Source organism: Candoia aspera, chromosome 1 (assembly GCF_035149785.1).
Source record: "Candoia aspera isolate rCanAsp1 chromosome 1, rCanAsp1.hap2, whole genome shotgun sequence".
NCBI lineage: Eukaryota > Metazoa > Chordata > Lepidosauria > Squamata > Boidae > Candoia > Candoia aspera.
In genome coordinates, this window is record NC_086153.1 from 97050009 (window position 1) to 97070387 (window position 20379).

General features: G+C 37.8%; 1 protein-coding gene across 3 annotated transcripts in view; it reads right to left on the bottom strand.

The window, feature by feature from the left end:
- Positions 1 to 1220: 1220 nt before the first annotated feature.
- Positions 1221 to 20379, bottom strand: part of NCOA7 (nuclear receptor coactivator 7) — an 87971-nt gene continuing 68812 nt past the window's right edge. For 2 of the 3 annotated variants that reach the window (XM_063310367.1, XM_063310359.1), the window contains exons 12-16: positions 10808 to 10936; positions 8076 to 8228; positions 7448 to 7543; positions 5530 to 5603; positions 1221 to 3595 (exon numbers count right to left, since the gene is read on the bottom strand). In XM_063310367.1, coding sequence (XP_063166437.1) covers positions 3460 to 3595; positions 5530 to 5603; positions 7448 to 7543; positions 8076 to 8228; positions 10808 to 10936 — 588 coding nt within the window. In that variant the 3' untranslated portion in view covers positions 1221 to 3459. Of the gene's footprint in view, positions 3596 to 5529; positions 5604 to 7447; positions 7544 to 8075; positions 8229 to 10807; positions 10937 to 13465; positions 13658 to 20379 lie in introns of those variants that run through there. The other variant, XM_063310375.1, reaches the window with a different exon arrangement.

Sequence of the window (20379 nt, forward strand, 5' to 3'; positions counted from 1 at the left end):
CCCAAGTCCATTGGAGTTGGGCGAAGAAGGAAGGTGCGTGCAGGATTTCATCTTCATTTCCAAATGGGCGGAAACAGTCCATAATTCTTCCGCACCCAACTTCCTGGCCTCGATTTATATTTTGCTACCTGGTGCAGCCGCTGCAAAAGCGATCAAGTACCTCGAGTACTCCCATGACGATTCTCAATGACGTTTTATTTTCATTGGGCTAACGCTTCCCGCAGCTGATGAAAGGGGGTCTGATCCTCGAATGCTGATACCTGGGTTAGTAAATATTCCAGGGTTCGGATTTAAACATATCGAACAATATGAGGAAAGTAAAAAGCTGGAGAGGCAGTTCCGGGAATCGCCTGTTCTCATTTGCGATTTACAGAAATAGCTGAATACAATATTGTAACCTTGTAATACGAGTTTCATTGCATCCTCCCATTCGCATCCTCTCCAGTCCAAGATTTAAATGGACTTTTCCCACTTTTGCTCTGAGGAGAAATGTAAGAAAAGAATACAAGGTCTTGGTATGTTCAAGTGACCATATCACTGTAGCCTTGATCATCATTGGTAAATATCTGCACCCAAGTGACTTTGACATAAGAGAAATGGCTTTATCTTGGGAAATACATGTTCTTAGCTTATTTATCAGCCAGTCAGCACCCTCAAATTAACCACTCATTATAACATGTAGACCAGGATTTAGTCAGCCAGCTAGGGTACCAAGGAGGGTCAAGGAAAGCGATAGCTTGTAAGATCCTAAACAGTCAAAAGTGTACCTCCAGATCCACCAAAACTAACTTTGATGTAATTCATATGCTACATACACACAGACCTGTATTGATAAGGCCACTTTACCATCCATTACCAGTGTCAAACTGAAGTCACCCGCACACAGCCTGGCAATCTCACACAGGAGCAGTGCCAGACCTGTCTTGCCAGATGGAAGCCACACAGCCGCACTGAATCAACTGCTGTAGCCTGGTCACAAATGCTGGCGCACCAAAGATCCCCTGGATCCCCGGAAGCCTAAGCTCTACATCGCTGCAATGCTTATGAATAAGTCATGGAAAGAAACTATTCCACCCCCAACTCTCACATTCCTTGCAGCTTACATCCACAAAACACCCCCAATCTGTCTCTTGGAGGAAACAAGACAGAATGTGGGACTTTGTGAAAAATTTTAAATATGTAGGGAGAGGAGAAAAAAGAAATTCAAGATAATACACAGGAATGCTTAATTCCTTTATTTGAAAATGTTGCGGTAGCACTGCATTACATATATTCAATATCCACAGTTTTTGAAGGATCGTAGAATTTTGATAGGACAACACTGTTTGGAATATATAACACATGTTTCTGACAACTATAATGAATCAATTGCAGGTAACAGGACTGATACATTTCAGATACTAAAAATCTTTTGCTTGAAATTTGCAAATGTCCCATCATTCAGTAAAACTATCTCTCAGAGTCCCCAAAGTGTTTCAGTGTGTTAGGTAATAGCAGCTCATTGTGACAGTTGCGATCTATCAGAGTAGCACAGATGGTCAGAATACCTATTGGAAAGAAATGCAAAAAGCTAATGTCCCAGGTCTTAGCAGGTACCTTAAGGCTAAAGACCAAGACTATTACTTCTGTGCTGGAATTAAGTTTGTACAGTACATGGGATAGATACATTTTACTTTGTTTTATGTACATGCTGCAGCAAGCTTCAATTACCACCATATTTCCCATTGCAAGTACATATCCCAAAACATGTGTGTTTGCCCTATAAGATTGTGTACACAAAGTTTTGTAAACACTTCACTGTATCAAGTAGTAACTTACATGATGAAGTTAAGATACAACTGTTAAATTCCCTTTTATTTCTGCACATAAAAGGTAATTGAAAAGTACAATTAATTTTGCAATCTAACCAGTCCATATGGAGTGAAAGAATGAAAACACAATTTCATCAACATTAGACTGATCCTAATGTATTATGTCTACTCCTGATTATTCCCTTGTTAGCTGAAAATGTCATCATGAATGGGACACATTGCTGAAAAGAACCATGCTTATATAACTAGCTCACCGACTAGGTGGATTTTGCACAGATGCTTAGTGAAGGTACCTAAAACATGGCAGACAAAGAGTAGGATCAACACTTGCACAGAAGTACACTTTAAAAAATCACTACTCACATGTCAATTTAATTTGATTTTTTTAAAAGAAATGTCAAGGGCCCCAAATATTTTGATATAAACATTAGGAATAGAGTTTATCACAGAGAGAAGCAAAAAACAGAAAAAAACATTTTGGCTTAAATTAATTTGTAGCCCTATTCATACCAAATGAACAAATATTCTCAATTACAGCTCCCACTAAATCTTTGGCTACATGTAAATGTTATTCAAATAGTTTTTTATTACCTCCGAAAGAAGTATTTTGCTAAAGAAGTAAGAATTAACACCTGGTTGAAAATCTTATTCAGGTAATCCAACTTTTTATTTGAAAAGGTAAGAAAAGAAAGGGCTACAGGTATTTAACATGATGCTAATATTTTTTTTCTAGCAAAGGTTTTTATAGGGAATTACTTTAAAAGTCCATTTTCTGCTTCAAACTACATAGCTTCTCTTTCCAAAGGCATTTCTACCTTGATAACCGATTAAAAACAGGATCTCTCTCTCTGAGCATATCATCCAACTGAACAAATAATAAAGGGCACTAGCTATGCACCTGTATGAAATAATCCAGAATGTGTTCTGCCGAAAAACAAGATCCCAGAACTAATTGGAACAAATGACTAAATGTTTTTACAAAATTAAAAAACAAAATATAAAAACTCTTAAGAAATCAAATTATTTTTCACCACTGTTTAAGATATTACTTCAAATGATAAATCTTCCTAGGAAATTCTGACATCTGAAATATTAAAAGGAAAACCAGCCTAGTAATATACTTTACAAACAATAAATATACTTAAAAAAATCTCTTTAAGTGCTGTATACATAATTACTACTTTGTCAAGTAAACTACCACTTTAAGCTGTAGAATTTGGTAATGCAACTACTCCCTCTTTTTGGTTTTCACTTTCACTGAATAAAAATACGCAGAGAATGTACTATACAGCTCTATGTTTTTCCACAGTATTCTTTCACAATTACAAAAAATGATACTGTTTTAAACAAGCTTATATATATGTATATATATATACATACATACACACACACACATCACAACTGTCTTCCATAAACATCTTGCATTCATATTGCAGGAATGATGGCAGGACAAGAGTAAGGTATTAACTAAGTTGCCTTTTTTTTTAAATATAAACCAGTCTTTCCCATTTTTGCCTTAAAATCCTGTGAAACCATGGAACAGCCTGTCTTCCAGGGCTATTCTACTGTGAAGCAATTACATTGCAATTTTCAACATCCACTGAGTGCTCAGTAAACCAAAGTCCATTTGTTTAAGGCAACAAGGACATCACTCAAAAGTCCATACTTCCACATCCTGTACAACAAAGTCTTCTTTTTTGGAGAGGATATCATTGTTGAATGTGCTGCAAGAGTTGCTCCGACCATGATACAAATCAGCATCTAACCATAAACCAAACTTGCCACTGCCAAGAAAAGAAAATTATGTAGAAGGTTTCATTTGTTCAGTTGTAAGCAAAAATGTTTGAAAATCCAGCAAAATGGGGTTTTTTTGCATTTTAGTATTCTATTTATTTCAATAGGAAGATCAATAAACACTTTTGTTCAAGTGGAATAAATACAACTTAATACAATTGGATGAATTCTGCTGTTAAGTTATAACCAGAAACAAGTATTCCCTATAGCAATCATTGTTTTAAAAAAAGGAAGAATATGTACACTTTAAAATATGGTTCTGTATTTAAATTCCAGTCCACCTTAGGCCTGAAAGCCGGCTGGGTGACCTTGGGCCAGTCTCTCTCTCTCAGCCCAACCCACCTTACAGGGTTGTTGTTGTGGGGAAAATAGGAGAAGGAAGGAGTGTTAGGTATGATCGCCGCCTTGAGTTATTTATAAAAATAATAAAGGCGGGATAGAAAATAAAATAAATAAAAATAAAATAAATATATGGAACCATACCAATAAGCCGTATAGGCTTCTAATGTCAACAGAATGAGGCAACATTCGATTTCTTTATTTAATGGTCTGGACTATTTAATCAAAAGTACAGTTTCTTTATCCATGGTGCATTTACATGTCCATGAAAACCAGGAACTACAGGTAGTCCTCGCTTAACAACCATATGTTTAGTGACCATTCAAAGTTACAGCAGTGCTGAACAAACGGTACTCACCAGTTCCCCAAAGTTACGGCTGTTGCAGCACTCCCACGGTCACATGGTCAAATTCTGGGTGCTTGGCAGCCTGCCCACAGTTACAACTGCAGGGGCACTTCAACTCCCCCCCTTTCCCCCCATCTCTGGTTTTTTGTCCGCCCTGCACAGTAGCAGCACTTGGCGGTAGCACTGGAGCTGAAGTAGAGGCCTCAGGGCCTTCATCAGTCTCAACCAGCCACCACTGCCACGAGGCTCTATTTCAGCCCCAGCACTGCTGCTGTGGAGTGTCACTTCAAGCCCTGCTCCGCAGCCAGCCACCCCAGTGCAAAGCCCCACCAGCCTCTACTGCCCTGCACTCCGCAGGCCCTGCCGCGCTCAGCTAACCTTTGCCATCTTCTTCCCACTCACGATGCTTCAGAAGGCCTCAGCAGCTTTCCGAAGGCTTTCTTAAGCCTTTCCAAAGCATCGTGAGAACAGCGGGCACAGCCTCAGGAAGAAGGCCTGGTGTAGCTAGCAGCTGCTTCGCATAGGGCCTGGCCAGGCGTGCCTCGTCAGCAGCAAGAGGAAGAAGGTGAAGGTTAACTGGGCACAGCAAGGCCTGCAGAGTGCAGGGCAGTGGGGGTAGCTGGGGCTTTGTGCTAGGATGGCTGGCTGTGACATGGGGCTTGAGGCGGCACTCCTTGGTGGCAGCGGCGCTGAGGCTGAAGTAGAGGCTTGGTGGTGGTGGTGGTAGCCACCTAAGACCGCTGAAAGCCCCAGGCCTCTACTTCAGCCCCAGCACCACCACCGAGGAGTGCCGCTGTGCAGGGCCAAAAGAGCAGAAATGTGGGGAGGGTAGATAGGCAGGTGGGGGGAGTTCAAGAGGAGGCAGAGGGGGCATCCCTTACCTTACTGAGGCTCGGGGCTGGGAGGGACCAAGCCAGGAATGTCTTGGATCAGGGTGAGTCCTCGTCTAACAACTGGTGGAATTTGGTTAACAATGGCAACAGGGACTGCCAGGATTGCCATCGCTAAGCGATGCGATCATGTGAGATCGTGCTTTATGGCCGCATTGCTTAGCAACAGAAATTCCAGTCCCAATTACCATTGTTAACCAAGGACTACCTGTAAACACCCAATCAAAGCTTTACTCACTGTGGTGGTTCTAGAGAGTTAAGAGAGAAACGTTCTTTTGAAGCATGGTAGGCTGGAAGTACACAGTTCTCACCAATACAATTAATAATTTCAGAAATGTAACTAACTTACCCACCACCACCAAGTTCTAAGGAGGTAACATCTCCATTAATAAAGTAGGTGTTTTCTCCGCTCCACTTAAAAACCTATGGGAAATAAGGCATTAACATTAATAAGAAAGATATCATGCTAGCAAAGCTACATGCACATTGTCTCTCTCTCATATATATATATATATATATAATCAGTGTGTGTGTGTATCATTATATAGTAATTTGTTAGGAGAAACAAAAGATATATACTAGTAAACTAGAGAGCTACACATAGTCCTCAGGTTATGACCACTTGTTTGGTGACCACTCAAAGTTACGACAGTGCTGAACAAGGGGTACTTACAACTAGTCCTATCAAATTTCCAGCTATTACAGCACCCCTGCAGTCACGAATGAAATTTGACTGCTTGGCAACCAGCTCACACGACAGTTGCAGCATCCCATGGTCACATGATCATTTATGTATTTATTTATCAGATTTTTATCACCACCCATCTCCCTCACACAGGGGACCCTGGGCGGCTCACAATCATCATTTGCAACCTACCCTGCCGGCTTCTCAGAAGCAAAGTCAATAGGGAAGGGAAGGTTACAAGTCACTCCCATAAATCGCTCCCACTGCATTTTCTCCAAAGAAGCCCCACAATGGAGTACGAGATCCCAGGGATCTCTTATTCTATAGCACTCCCCCACCCACCTGCACTCTGTAGCATGTGCACTCCCCACCCACCACAGCCCACGCCAACCCAACCCAGCTTGCTCATATTCCGTAGCGCCTGCCCGCAGCCCCTGCCAATCCATCCATGCTCCATAATGCCCACCCACAGCCCCTGCCCATCACTGACCCTCCTCACTCCCTAGCACCCACTCATAGCCTCCACTGGCCCACCTGAGCACCATAGCGCCTGTCCATGACACCTGCACACACCCCTGCACGCCTTGCCTGGGACTCCTGCCTCTTCCCACTTAACGACCCATGTGGTCCTGGGGTTACGACGGCATCTGGGACTGCAGGGATCGCTGTTACTAAGCAATGCAGTCACATGACATCGTGCTTTACAACCATATCACTTGGCAACAGAAATTCTGGTCCCAATTGCCATTGTACCCTGTGGGCTACCTGTACACTTTTAGCCACCTGCCTTTGACTGGAGACAAGTCAGTTCATGTTGAAATGAAAAGGAAACAAAAAGATGGCTGCATAATAACATGGTTCTAAATGTGTTTCAGACAAAATGTTGATCAAATAAGTATTTAATGTGATGCTTCTGACTAAAATGCTTGGCACAATATTTGTACTTCAGGTCACTTAATTAATCCTAGTTTTAAAAAACCTGTAGCAAGAGAAACTAGTGCTTCCTTTTGAGCCACTGACTTTCTGCTTTGTTCCTGGAGTTTCTACAGCTTTTATTGATCCCATCTTGTATCTTTATGCTCCTAGGAATTGTTTTTAATATACTAACATTTTGCAATCTTACTGGTTGTTTCTCCTGCCATCTGGTTTCATTTGATGACATTTTTAAAAGGTTCTTTTAATAGAAAAGTAAATAGAAATCAGGCATGCTGCAAAGCAGAAAATATTTATTTAGAAAAAAATATATTTGGGCCCACAAAGGTTCCTCTCGAAAGCTACTTCATGTTTTGATAAATAGTTGTTTTATTCCCTGTAATACATTTCATGGCAATCATTTTGTGAAGAGGCAAGATTTTTTGAATGCATCTCTCATGCACTATCTTTGTGACTCTAATCCAAAAGTTTGACTAATCCTGAATTATCCCATCACTCATGGCTCACAAATTAGTATCATTACATTCAAACAGCATGCTAAACCAAAACCAAAACTAAAAAAAAAACCACCTTCAAGGCATTTTTCAAAAACTTTCAAAAATCACATTGTTCTCCATATAAAAGTTTTGAATTATATCCAGAAACATACCTTGAAAATAGGATTGAATGTGTACAGAAAAGTTTCTCCAGTGCCATAATAGTGGTCACTAAGTCTGAAAGCATGAGTTGCATATGCCCCAAATATCTGTCAAAATAGTATGTAAAACAGATATAATTTTAATGTTGAGATAAAAACATATTTATGGCCAATCTACTAAGTGTACAAATGAAAAATGTTCTGTATATAACCTGACTGTAGTTTACAGGTGGAGGTGGAGATATGAATACTGAATTATCAGGAAACAAGAGCTTGTAATTCCTCAGCTTCATCTCCCCATATTCATATATAAAACAAGCCAAATATATTAAGAGTTTTTCATGCCATCTTGTACATGAGGACTTGGCAACTTTTTGCACTCGATCATTCCCAATCAGCATAGGAGTATGGTACCAGGTTGGAGAAGGCTGTAGTAAAAGAAGCCTAAACCAATGTACTGTAAATAGTTTTTACAGTGAGAAACTCAGAACATTTGTACATAAGAAAGTATCTGATCCAGCCTTCTATTAACCTAAATCTTTTTTTTAAAAAAAATTCAAAATCTGACATACCTAAAACTAGAGAGAAAGAGATGCACAGATACAAAAGAAAATTCTGGGGAGAGGGAAAGGGAGCAAACCTGATTCTCCATGTCTTTGATGACTAATAAAACTGGACTATCAAGAGAAGCTGATTTACGATACAGAGTTTTCAAGCTGGTTCCATGTTCTTGTGTACTGTAGATAAGTTTCCATGGATATCCCTGCACTCGTGCTGGCAGGGACTGAGCAAGCTAGAAGAGAAAAGAGGATGCTGTTCTTGAAAAGGCAACGTGTTCCTTTTGACAGGTGTTATGAGTAAATTTGCAGTATTTACTCAACAGTTGAAGAGGTTTGTCTTATATTCACTGGTATGAAGTAACTTAAAAAAGGGCAGAAAATGCTAATGACTGTAGATGTCACTGCTGAAAAGCATGGATGCCTCTGAAGATTAACAGTGCTGCTTGCCTAGTGAATTTAACCCATTTCAAATACCTCTCTTTTCTTTCTTTCTTTCTTTTTCTTTCTTTCTTTCTTTCTTTTCTTTCTTTCTTCCCTGTCCTGCTAGCTCTTTCTCTGGTTTCATTTCTATGTGGTTTTGTTCCTTGCCATTTCTCTTGTCTTTCCCTTCCCTTCCCAGGAGAGCCACTCATCCCATCTCACTCCTGTTTTCTTATTTTTTGCTATTTGTGCTTGGAAAAGGAAAATGTTTCTGTAGAAAAGATTAGTTAGCACATACATATGGGAGTGAGTTAATTTTATAAATAGACTTTCTTTAGAGACAATTAACATAATCAGTGCTTATTAATTTAATTTGTATATGTTTTTCTGCTCATTTTTAAGGGTGCTATTGGCAAATGTATATGCATATAGAAATATATGCAAGTACAAGTGAAAACATTAGCACATATATTGGGAAGGAGAAAAACTCCAACACCAATTTTAACTAGAGTTGGCACATTTAGGTTAAAACTAGGCATTGCATAGGATTTTTGTCTAAGTTAATCTATTTCTGTCTACTCTTTGTCTACTCTCATCTTAAATTCAGAGACAAATTACTTTTGGGCAAAGAAAATATATTGTTTATTAAGAGACTTGAACTGTCTCACCTCAAGATTCATTTTTGTACAACAGAGCATCAATCTGTAAGCAATGTTGTAGTATAAAAAGCTGGATTTATTACTGATCACTTATAAAGTATAATTTACAGCATAAAAGGCAAAAGTGATGAGGATGAAAAAGCTAATGAAGAAAGCATTTTTCACCCTTGGATGTCTAAGGCAGCACAGAATGGACAGAGATCCACAAGCTGAGCCCCCACACTTATAACTAGCATTAATCTACCATGTACATGTGGTCCTCATTTAGTGACAATTGGGACTGGCAACTCTGCTGCTAAGCAAAACAGTTGTTAAGTGGGAAATCACGTGACTGCAACTGTGCTTTCTGTCTCAACACTGTCAAGACTAATCAGTTTCACATCTTTGGCTTTTGTTTGCCTCCTAACCACTCCCTCACCCTTTGGAACGCTCATCCTGGTGCTGGTATAATTAACAAGAAGGGAATTGATGTTTGTATTTACATTCAATGGAGAAGAAGGGATTACAGGAGAGTAAGCAGGCACACAATGGGAAATACACTGGGCTGCCTGTATAGCTCGCTAACGGCTGCCAACACATTACTTTTGATGTGTATTCCCCATTGTGTGCCTGCTTACTCTCTTGTAATCCCTTTTTCTCCAATCTCTACACTCTGCAAGGGGGGAAAAAAAGAACACCAACAAGTCAGGCACAGGACAATGTGTGCTGACTATAATGGCAATCACAAGACTGAGGGACAGCATCGATGTAACTTCGAATGGTCACTGAATGAGGCAGTCAGTAAGCAAGGGCTACCTGTATGGTTTTCCTACTGGAGATAGAAAGTCCAATTCTTTTCATTTAAAGTGTGGCTCCTTGGATTTGATTCTGCATTTTCAAACAAAAGGTAATCATGAATTTAGAAAAACTGGCTATCCCATTATCCTTGGAACAGAATGCCAGTCGCTGTTATTCAAAACAGAAAGGAACCTTGGTCTTATGCAGTAGAGTCTCAACAGGGCAGAAAAACCTGGAGGAATCTTAGGTGAGATAGGGCTACAGCAGTGACTAAGATTACAGAGATGGTTACATCTCCTGAAATTAGAACAGAAGTCCTCCAAAATTTGGGCTAAGGCACACAGCATGTAAAAAGTCCATTTCAAGATCAGACAGCTCATCTAGTTCCTGTACAGTAAGGCACTGAGGGGAGGATGTGGAATATTGTTGTTGTTTTTTACCTTTAAGGGGAGCGGTTAGTTAGCAGATATCCGTTAGATAGCTACCCATAATTAATGTAATTTGTTATATATTGATGGTATCCCTTTCAGAGATGGTTATTGTTATTTTCTGTGTCTTAGTTGCTGTGTGGGTTTGGCTGTCTTCCTGTGAATAAAATGACTTTTTTTATCTCTTGAGGTGACCTGGATGTGCACCCTGGATTCAAAGCAGAATTACAGGGACAGTGTTGGGCCAGCAAAAATTATAGTGTGCAAGCTCTACTTTGAAACAAAGAACCTGGTGGCATTTTAAGGCTAACAAATGTGTTATTTGTGGGCTATATTCCACTTTATTGAAGGCCATATTCCTCAAAAGCATGTGCCATAATAAATGAGTTGTTTTTAAAGTACCAGAAGACTCTTGTAGCAACAAACTAACATAGCTACCCATCCTGAATTTGGAAGAACTGTGAGAAAGATAGTGGCAAGTCCTCAAGTATGAGCAGTAAGTTAAAAAGAAATCATATCAGCATTTACCTGCTCCACATGCATGTTTTCTAAAAGCGCACTTTGGTTTTTTAAGGTAGGCAAAGCATCATCATCACCATCATCTTCACAGTAGCTGCAGATGCTCTGTCGGCGTTTTGCCTCTTCCACAGTTATAATCTAGACAGATAAAAATGTCTTTGTATCTTTCATAATAGTAGATGAAAAGTTGATAATCTTTTTAATGGGAAAATGTACCCTATACAGGGTTAAGGAAGCATAACAATAATAAGTAACCTCAAATGTGCCACTAACAGAAACACAAGGGATTGTTTTGTTGTAGAGGTGCTGACAGAGCTCATAACAAACTTGTGCAAATAAAGTGTGGCAGACTTTAATGAAGCTGTAACAAATTGGCAAGCAGTTTGCACAATGGCTCGCCAACCGCATTGCACTACAAAGTAGTTGTATAAAGATATAAAGGAGGTCAGGAAGCCTGCAAATTTCAAAAGCTTTGAGCTAAGGGAAGGAAATAACTGAATTTTCACGTCTTTAAATCTGCTCATATGATAGAATTAAACATAACAAATCTTCTATAAAATCATTTAAATTAAATTGCTCTTCTAAGACTTCTTAGACTTTTTTTTTTTAAGCAACAGCAGCATTAAAATGCTATTTGAAATAACCAATCATGTGAAGAGTGACACAAGTAATCCTGTGAATGGGGGAAATGAGTTATCTTATAACTTAAATAACTGTTTAAATGACAATTTACTTGTTCTATTTACTGACAACAGGCATTAAATGACAATTTACTTACAACTTAAATAGAAAAGTTTTAACTCTAGCAAAGAGAAAGTTTTATACTATTAACAAAAAGTCAAGTACCTTTACATGTATTCTATATAAATAGAAAAATATGTCTTCTACAAAACTATGACAGATTCCTTTTTATATCTGAATATAATATAATATAATATAATATAATATAATATAATATAATATAATATAATATAATATAATATAATATAATATAATATAATATAATATAATATAAATCTACATTGATAAGATTATGCACATGCCATTTAAAATACTTAATTTCAAATGTGGCTGCGGAACAGAACATTCAGGCGCCATTCCTGAATTAAGAACATTTAAGCAAATCATTATTAGCCTAGGACAATTCTTGCCACTGAATACAATGATAAGATTACAAAAGGTAGGCTGTGTTCTAAATAATGACACTCTATAACATCACCAAATATTGTCAATCAATTGATAAGTGAGCATTTGACTGGCATTTTGACTTAAACCTATAAAGCTTCTTTGAACTACTAGATGAGACTAATTCACTACTAGAATAAGATGCCTTAAAAGTTAAAACTGTGGTATTTGTAAATATGTATTCCATGGAAATGTTCTATAATAAGACTTTTGTTTGAGAGTGATTATTATTATGACCAGAATTTATTTTCTACCATTTTTTTCATACAATACTAGTATCTATTCTTCAAAATGGCCATTCATATAATTACATCAGGTGCTAATTTATTTTATACTGTAATCCTACATTTTATATTGTAATCCAGCCTTTCTCAACCTTTTGACCCTGGAGGAATCCTTAAAATATTTTTCAGGCCTTGGGGAACCCTGTACGTCAGGCTCAAATATAGCCCAGAAGTTACAAAATCATTATATTTGTTTCATGTGTAGGCCTGTATATATGCAGTAACAGTGTTTTTAAACTAAAAATAAAGAATGAAACATACATCTTTAATGTGAAGTTGCCCAAATTTGAAGTAATTTTTTAAATAAATCGTGATTTCCCAAGGAACCCCTACTGACCTCTCATGGAACCCTACACAGAACCCTGGTTGAGAAACCCTGCTGTAATCCTACATCTAAATTTCATTTCATGTTTGAAACATAAATTGGCATTTTTTAAATCAATTGATTTAGTTTACCATTAACGTTTCTCAACATTAGAGAATTGTAGTGTATTTAATTATTTAGTGGACTTTCAATTTCTGTAAAGTGTTCAAGATAAGTTACATGAATAATAAAGTTATTAATCCAAACATTAATATAAAATAATCAGAAAAGCAGGATGTAAGAACAAAGAGAAGGCCAATATATTTTCTGATTTGGAAAGAAAATATAAACCAATTTTAAGGAATCGCATTTCAAATACAGAATAGATTTTGGGTTAAAGGTAATTCTAGCCCTCAACTAAAAATAAAACCTTCATAACAATCAAAAGAACATACATGAAAAATACTCCCTAATAGAAAAAATAGGAAAACAAAAGAGAATGAAAATAATCAGGATCAGGAATATATTTGAGGCTGCAGTTGTATATACTCAGTGACCTAACTGTAAGTCCTACTAATCCCAAGAGGACTGATTTGAAATCAGCCATACAAAAGAATAAATACAGAATCAGTAGCATGATCCCAAATAACCTGCCTTTCCTGAAAAAAATGGACATGCAAATTATCTTAACAATTCAGCTTACATTCTCATTTACATGCTAAACAGATTTAAGAACTTCAGTTTCTTCTAAAGCTGCATTTCCCTTCTGCATGTGGTCTATCAACTCTTCCACGTGCCTTTTATAATACACACTGTTCGGTTGGGTGTTTTGTTCGTTGCTAAAGAACAAAAGAACTGGGGGAAAAGTCAAGAGATTTCAACAGCTTTCCATACCTGCACAAAAGGTTCCTGTTCCTCCACAGACCTAGCACAGTACAGGATTTGAAAATTCAAGGCCATTTGCTTAACTCTCATCTTTTAGCCTTGTTCCTTTCCCAACTTCATGTTTTTCTGCCAGTTTACTCACAAAAAGAATCTGCTGCTGCCTAGACAAGCAGTCAAAGCATATAGTCTCTGCTTCCTTGAAGAATTCACTTTCGTTTTAAGCAGTCAAAGCATATAGTCTCTGCTTCCTTGAAGACTGCACTTTCATTTTATATGACAAAGACTAGCCTAGCAACATTAAACAAATCAGAGCAACTGCCACAGAAATGTACTTAAGCAGCTGCAGCAGCTAATTTACAGATCATATCCTGGTTATCATTTTGAATTAATTCTCATTCGCTGATTTGTGAGGACCAGGCTTACTTATTCCCATTCCAGGAAGCTGTAATGAGAACATGTAATATGATTCTGTCTCATTGACTTATTACTGGTATTACTCCAACCCAACTGATAGAACAGGCATTAATTAGCATTATTGAATATGAATATTTTTACTATGCTCACTGACCAGAATTGCAAACAAAAATACATTAAAAATAAAAATGAAATATTATTTTATTTTATTTTTAAAATATTACAATTGGTGGTGGGTTCGTCAGTGGATAATAAAAGTCTGCCTAATGTTACAGTATAACAAAATTTAGCTACCTTCAAGGAAACTTTGCATTATTTAAGAGAAATTATTTTCCTGACACCTACAGAAATGTTCCTGATCTCATTTAGGAAAGAAAACAACACACAATTATAAAAATGCCTACCAAATTGTAGGTTGTATTCAGGCATCAAAGTAAATAAACTTAATTATAAACAAACAGCATGCTGCTATAAGCTGCTCAATTGTTTTACTTGGCTCTTTCCTACAAACCGCAGTTAATCAATCCTGAACAGCCCCATCTGTGATTTATTATTATGAATACACTAATTTGTTATTTAACAGGCCAGAATTAGAAGCCATGGTTTCTTCAGCTGAGACGGGCTTGTTTGGAGAGAATCAAACCAACGTTTCTGGTTCACAAATCATGCTATCTTCAGGCTTGTTTAAACTGCTCAAAGATGTACTAAATGGCGCCCACGTGGGAAAGGTGGAAAATTATTCCACAAACTTTATTCTGGGTAAAATATCTGGCTTTAAATTAACTAATGTAAAATCAGATGGCACTTCTCTGCTACCTTTAAGCAACAACTTCTATATGAAACAATAATAAAATAATATGAAACAATAATAGAGATTGTACTAAGTTCTCAACATTTGTCTCTCATATACATTACGTCAGGGTTTTTTCAAGAACTGGCCTTGTTCCAGCAAACGGTGTTGTTGTTTATTCATTCAGTCGCTTCGGACTCTTTGTGACTTCATGGACCAGCCCACGCCAGAGCTTCCTGTTGGTCATCACCACCCTCAGCTCCCCCAAGGATGAGACAGTCACCTCTAGAATATCATCTACCCATCTTGCCCTTGGTCTGTTCCTTTTGCCTTCCACTTTCCCTAGTATCATCATCTTCTCCAGGGTGTCCTGTCTTCTCATTGTAGTTGTGATCAATAATCCAACAATCAGTATCCGGCTCAAACATTTATCAGGAAGTTACAGATTTTATAAGGCTGAAGACCTTCTAAAATCTTCTTCCCATCATACCTAAGACACAGGTGATCAGTTGGAGCTCTTACATGAGAACAACCCATTTGAGTAATTTTTTTTTTTTAGTCAATTTTCCTTTGAGTCAAGCTCAACTTTGGGTAACTTCATGGATAAATCTACATGCTTTCCTTGGCAACAATAACAGAAGTGGTTGTGAGCAGATGTTTAGAATGGCAGATAGTAAAGTTAAAAGACAATGGTTGTTTTATCATAAATCTTATTAGCAAAGTTAGATAGCAGGGATATCAAGTTTCCAGGTTTAGGATTGTATAACTCTGTAGGTGTTATGTTTGTTGTAACTGTAAATATATTACGGCATATATTGCTTTGTGTAATTTTAACTGTTTATTTTGTATTTGCTAACTTTGATTGTTGGGCTCCATCTTGGTGAGAGGTGCATTATACCTTGTTTGTTTGTAATAGTTTATTGAGAGAAAAACCCTCTATGCTTTCTTTTATGAGTCTGGAAGGTGAAGGAGAAACTTGTTGTAAGTCTCAGCTTTTTACACTTGTTGACAGTTATACCATCTACCTTAAAATATATTTGCTGGTTGGAGATGCTGGTTGGGGGTTGTAGTCCAACACATCTGGAGGGCACTTGAAAAGGTTCTGCTTTTCACAGTTACTGGCACTTGCCCATCTTCTGTAACTACTATGACTCTTGCCCAGAGCATCCCCAGGCAAAACTAACCCCATCTATTCTTAGGAAAAGGAAGTAAGTTCTAATAACTTAGGCTAAAACAACACCAAGTCAGAGGAGAATTATACACCATGAAAAAATAGAGTCTGCCTGGACTCTGGTAATGATTTATGCAAACACAGAATGACAGATCGAAGTTGTGCTACCAACAGATGACTTAACTTTATCCAACAGAATGAGCAGAGGAGATGGCTTAGCAACTTTTCAAGAAAAAAAAAATTACTGTTGTCTAAAGCCTGCTTCCCTTGAAGCCAGAAAAAACAACATGTAAATGCATAAGAAAATATTCTGAAGACATAAAACAGACTGTTTATAAATCTAATATATTTATTAGTGTGATTTCTTCAACTTTTTTTAAAAAAAACAAAGTCAATCATCTTTATTAATGTATTAACTCATTCTTTTAAAGGTTATTCTGAAATTACAGGAAGTTGCTTACATTTATTTAAGCAAGTCACTGGAGTGACTTTTATCTCCTTCCTCTCTTATCAACTTTTTCACTTTTCAATTACACATTTGTTTTGTAATTCAATACACACTCATTCACTCCATATAACCTAATCACTTCAATGTACTTCTTTCATACTGATCATTCAGTTTATATTAATCCAATACCCATTAACTCTTAACTCTATCAATTCCTGTTTCAACCATAATTTTTCCTTAAATACCTCATTCCCAGTTCACTCACCCTATCTATGTTTCTCCTAATGTAAGCAACACTCACTTTCATATAATAAAGTCAGCCACTCTTTTAAAAAAAATGTCATTTTTCTTGCAAACTTTCATTCCTTGCAACAGACCATATATTATTCATTTTCAGCAACCATTCTATCAAGATACACAAACTAATCTATTTGCTCTAGGTGTGTCAGAGTCAAGCCTGCCACTGACTCAGAAAGTGAAACTCTTTCTGAGTCAGAGGAGGAAATGGAAACTTACCAGGCTGAAATTGGGAAAACGAAACCAGAGGATGAGCCAGCAGCGCGGGAAGAGTCCAAGGCACTGATTGGCCAGGATTCGGGGGAGGATTCGAATCCTCCAATCAGCACGCACCAACAATGGGCAGAAAAACGTGCGAAAGAGAAGGCAGCCCGATTGGCTGCAGAAGGGTCCAGGCGCACAAAGGGTCGAGATAAAAGGCAGACATGTGAAGAGCGAGCTGCCGGAGACAACCGATCCTCCCAGCCTGCAGCTTCAGCGGAAGAGTCCCTACCTGCATCAGAGTCAGCGTCTGTTGCTGAAGAGGAATCAGCGTCTTTGCTCCAAACTGAAGAGGACTCAAATCCTGCCTCTGCTGCCATTGAGGATTCTGTATCCGCCGTGCCCAGAGAACTCAGCCTTGCATCCAGCCTCGGAACTCCGCGATAATCCACCAGCTTCTTTGAGCCTTTGATTCTCAGTCCCGCAGAGTGCCTTTGGTTCAGTCCAACCGTGCTCGGGGTGCTCAGCCTTGCTCAGCCAAGATAGGAATTTCACACCTATCTTGTTGTGAACCCATATCTAGTCTTGCTCTGAGTTTCCAGTTTTGCTCCAAGTCTCCAGTCCAGAGGATCCCAACCAGTCCAGGGCTTCCAGCCGAGTCTAGTCTTGCTCCTTGTTTCCAGCCTTGCTCCAAGTCTCCAGTCCAGAGAATCCAGCCTAGTCCACGGTTTCCAGACGAGTCTAGCCCCGCTCCGAGTTCCAGTCTTGCTCCAAGTCTCCACTTCAGAGACTCCAGCCTAGTCCAGAGCTTCTAGTTGAGTCCAGCCTTGTCTCCAGTTCTTAGTCTTGCTTCAATACTCCAGTTACTGGCTTCCAGTCCAGCAGGGATCATCAGCCCTGCCCAGTGTTCCAGCACCAGAGCAACTCAAGTACTGTTCCAGTTCGAGACCTGTGGTCCTCAGCTTCAGTAGCATCTTGTGTTCCAGTCTCTTCCAGCCTTCCGGTTCCCATTAGAGAGTCCTGCTCCGCTGTCTTATTGTGGCCCAGTTGGGCTTGATTGAATCCAGTTATTTGTGCTTCAAGGACTTAATTACTGTAAATAGTTATTTCATAAAGAGTATTTTGATATTACTCCGCCTAGTTGCATAGTCTGAACAGGACAGGTTTTGCCATTTATATCTGATTTGCAATCATTCATATCATTACCTCAAAAACAACTACCTTGGTTGATACATTAATTTTCAGATCCATTCTCCCTACTGCATCATGCAATCTAATGTTCACTGCAATCATTCAGATTCTCAACTAACAAGAAGGCATCATCTGCATATAACAATTACATTCACATGACCATCCAACACACCTGTAATGTTGCCATAAGCATTTGCCAAGCATTCCATTTATTTTCATGTGTGCTTAATTTTCCCAATATATTGCTCTTATAGCATTCATCAACAAACCTTTAATTCCATATCTGGGCAAACATTCCCTAATTCAAGCCTTATTATATGCTTTTTAAATGAACACATATGGAATAAACTTTCTCACATTCATTCATCTGTCGATTACCTGCTGAACAGCAACTATCTTATCTGCACATCCCCTGCCTAGCATAAAGATGTACTGTACTTCCTATTTTTCTTCATTGTGTAAGGGAACAATAACATTATTATAATCATCAAGCATAGATGCAGTCGCCACTCATATATGAAACAACTAACACAGCTATTTCATATTTTAACATTTCACCAGTTACACAACCTACACCAACAGTGTTATTATGTTTAAATACTGTCACATTTATGACTTCCTTTTCATCATTTTTTGGACACCAACATTTATAGCATAAATTCTAATTTCACTCTTCACTGTGCTACCATCATTCCCATGCAAATCTCTAAAATACTCTTTTCAGCTATTCCTCACTTCAGTTTTATCCCAAATAATTTAAACTCTATAATTCTAAATTCCATTCATTCTACTGGAAGTTCCTTGTTTAGTCCTTTTTAACCACCTTCCATTAAAATTGCTCAGCATTTTCTCTGCCTTTTAAAACAAAGATATTAACTGTTCCCTGTTCTCTTCGGCTAGGTACTCCATTTGCAGATATTTTTTCCTTACAATACACATTATACAGTACTTATCTCTTATCTTCTTTTTTGCAGCACTCTCCTGCAAACATTTTTTCTCATACAGAGTCTCTTTCACTTCATCATTCTACCAAGCATCCTTTTTCGTATCTGTTAAAGTAACTTCACAGCACTTCTGTGGCATTCTGTAATATAATTTGCTTCACTTTGTTCCAAGCAGCTTTCATATACAATTTCCTTATCTTCATTTTTCATTAATTTAGTTGGTAGATTATCTTCTACTACTTTTTCCGAGAAGACCTGTACCTTCTCTTCCTACAATTGTTCTACTTCACTGTCATTTCTTCCACAACTTTTTCTTCCATGTCCGTTTTTCCCCAGATCCATTCTTGACATTCCCAAAACTGGTCTTGTACATTTATATTCATTCCTTTGCCAAGTGTCACATGAATAGGCTTGTGGATATACCACACAGTTAAAGCAATCTCTTTTTCAAACAGATAACTGAAAATAATCACCATTTGCATTCATTTTTCAGTTTCTGAATGGCCCAGTAACTTTTTCTGTACTCTCTCATCTCTTTCTCACCCATCAATTCATGTCATCTAACAATTTTTTTTCTCTCTCAGATCACATTTATTAAGAAAGTTGCACATTTTTTTTCCAAAACTCATCCCTGTTTTTCCCCCCCGATATTACCATTCATTGGAGCATAGCATGCAACTATAACTAACTATGCTATTTTCATAAGCATATACAGCAATCTAGGTAACACCAATTCACACTTTCTGACATGCATTCTAGCCCCATTACTCATAATTAAACCTACACCTTCACTTCCATACATGTACTGATCATCTTCACTCCACAAATCAGGAAACCTTCACTGAGATCTATTATATCTTTTCCCTTACTCTTATGTTCACCAGTTCAAGAGATACCTATTTTTCTTTCATTTGTTAATTTATGCTGTCTACTATTCATAAGTTACAGTCTTTCATACAGCATTGCTATCACCAGATGTGCTCATAGATATTTTCCTCTGCCATCTATCATGCTTTGGTCAATGAAAGCTTTCATATAAAGCTTTTTAATAAGGAAAGGAAAGAGGGGACTAGGTTTCCAGCCTTAGATATACCTATGCTATATGACTAGGATACAGGAATTTGTTTGGTTTTTCAATATACTGACTTACAGATTTATATAATAAAAAGTGAACCAAATAATAGTCTTGGAGCTACAAAAACATATTAAGAATGAGACTGAAATGTAACTGATCAAAGAAGAAGAATAAAATTGAAAGGAAATTGATCAAATTTTGGGGAGGGGGCATTTTCCCAACTGAAAATCAATACTAATTTGACTGAAATTTATTTGATTAAACTTCTATCTTGAAATTGAACAATATGTGATAGGGAACTTTATTTTTGGCTCTGGGAGTGTTCGTTCACTAAGCAAAAATATGCTTCAGTGATCCTAAATCTTATAAGATGAATATTAATTAACATTTTG